Raw genomic sequence first — 652 nt, 5'->3', positions numbered from 1 at the left:
GTGCAGTTTTGTATTTATCAGATTACATGATTTCAAGAAGTCCAGATATGTTTGTAAAAAAATATAGTTTACAGACCTTCATGTGCTATGGCTAAGGTCTTCATCAAAGGTGTCCTGACCCTTACTGAGTGCATACTTTTATGTACACAGTGGGTATATTCTAATATCTTTTCATGCTGCTAAAGGTATTCCTTATTTATTTCAGTGGATGGCTATTTGGAAGAGGAAAGAGTAGGGAAGCAGAGAAATCAAAAGAGAAACCAAAAATTGAACCTGCAACACCATTGCCATACAAGTAAGTGGTAGCAACGCATAATCTGTAAATGTTGTGTTACAATGAATTAGTAAAGAATGTTTTTAACTCCTTATATCATCTGTTTGCTTTTAGATGGTCTGTTCCAGACAAAAGAAGAACAGGGCTGTCTCTGAGTCTGGCCCCTGGACGCAGATTAGCGGCAGTTACCGATGACTTTGGACGTGTAACGCTGATTGATGTCCAGAGAGGAGTTGCCCTGCGGATGTGGAAAGGTAATGTAATATATGTATGTGTATTGAAACTGTTTGTATATATCAAATGATAACATTTAAGAGTTATTGCTGTTATTAAGTTTTATTTGTTGTCTCTCATGAGTATACCTTTGAAATCCATATG

General features: G+C 36.5%; 1 protein-coding gene across 1 annotated transcript in view; it reads left to right on the top strand.

Annotated features, from left to right (window-relative positions):
* The window catches only part of LOC119592217 (rab3 GTPase-activating protein non-catalytic subunit-like), a gene marked incomplete at its 3' end in the record, with an annotated part of 43,875 nt that overhangs the window by 33,665 nt on the left and 9,558 nt on the right, over positions 1 to 652 (top strand). The window contains 2 exon segments of the mRNA XM_037941049.1: positions 206 to 295; positions 389 to 528. Of these exon segments, the coding sequence (XP_037796977.1) occupies positions 206 to 295; positions 389 to 528 (230 nt within the window).

This window comes from Penaeus monodon, chromosome 29 (genome assembly GCF_015228065.2).
Source record: "Penaeus monodon isolate SGIC_2016 chromosome 29, NSTDA_Pmon_1, whole genome shotgun sequence".
In the NCBI taxonomy this organism is placed as follows: Eukaryota; Metazoa; Arthropoda; class Malacostraca; order Decapoda; family Penaeidae; genus Penaeus; species Penaeus monodon.
Note: the sequence above shows the minus strand (reverse complement) of the source record. Positions and strands in the feature narration are given on the sequence as shown.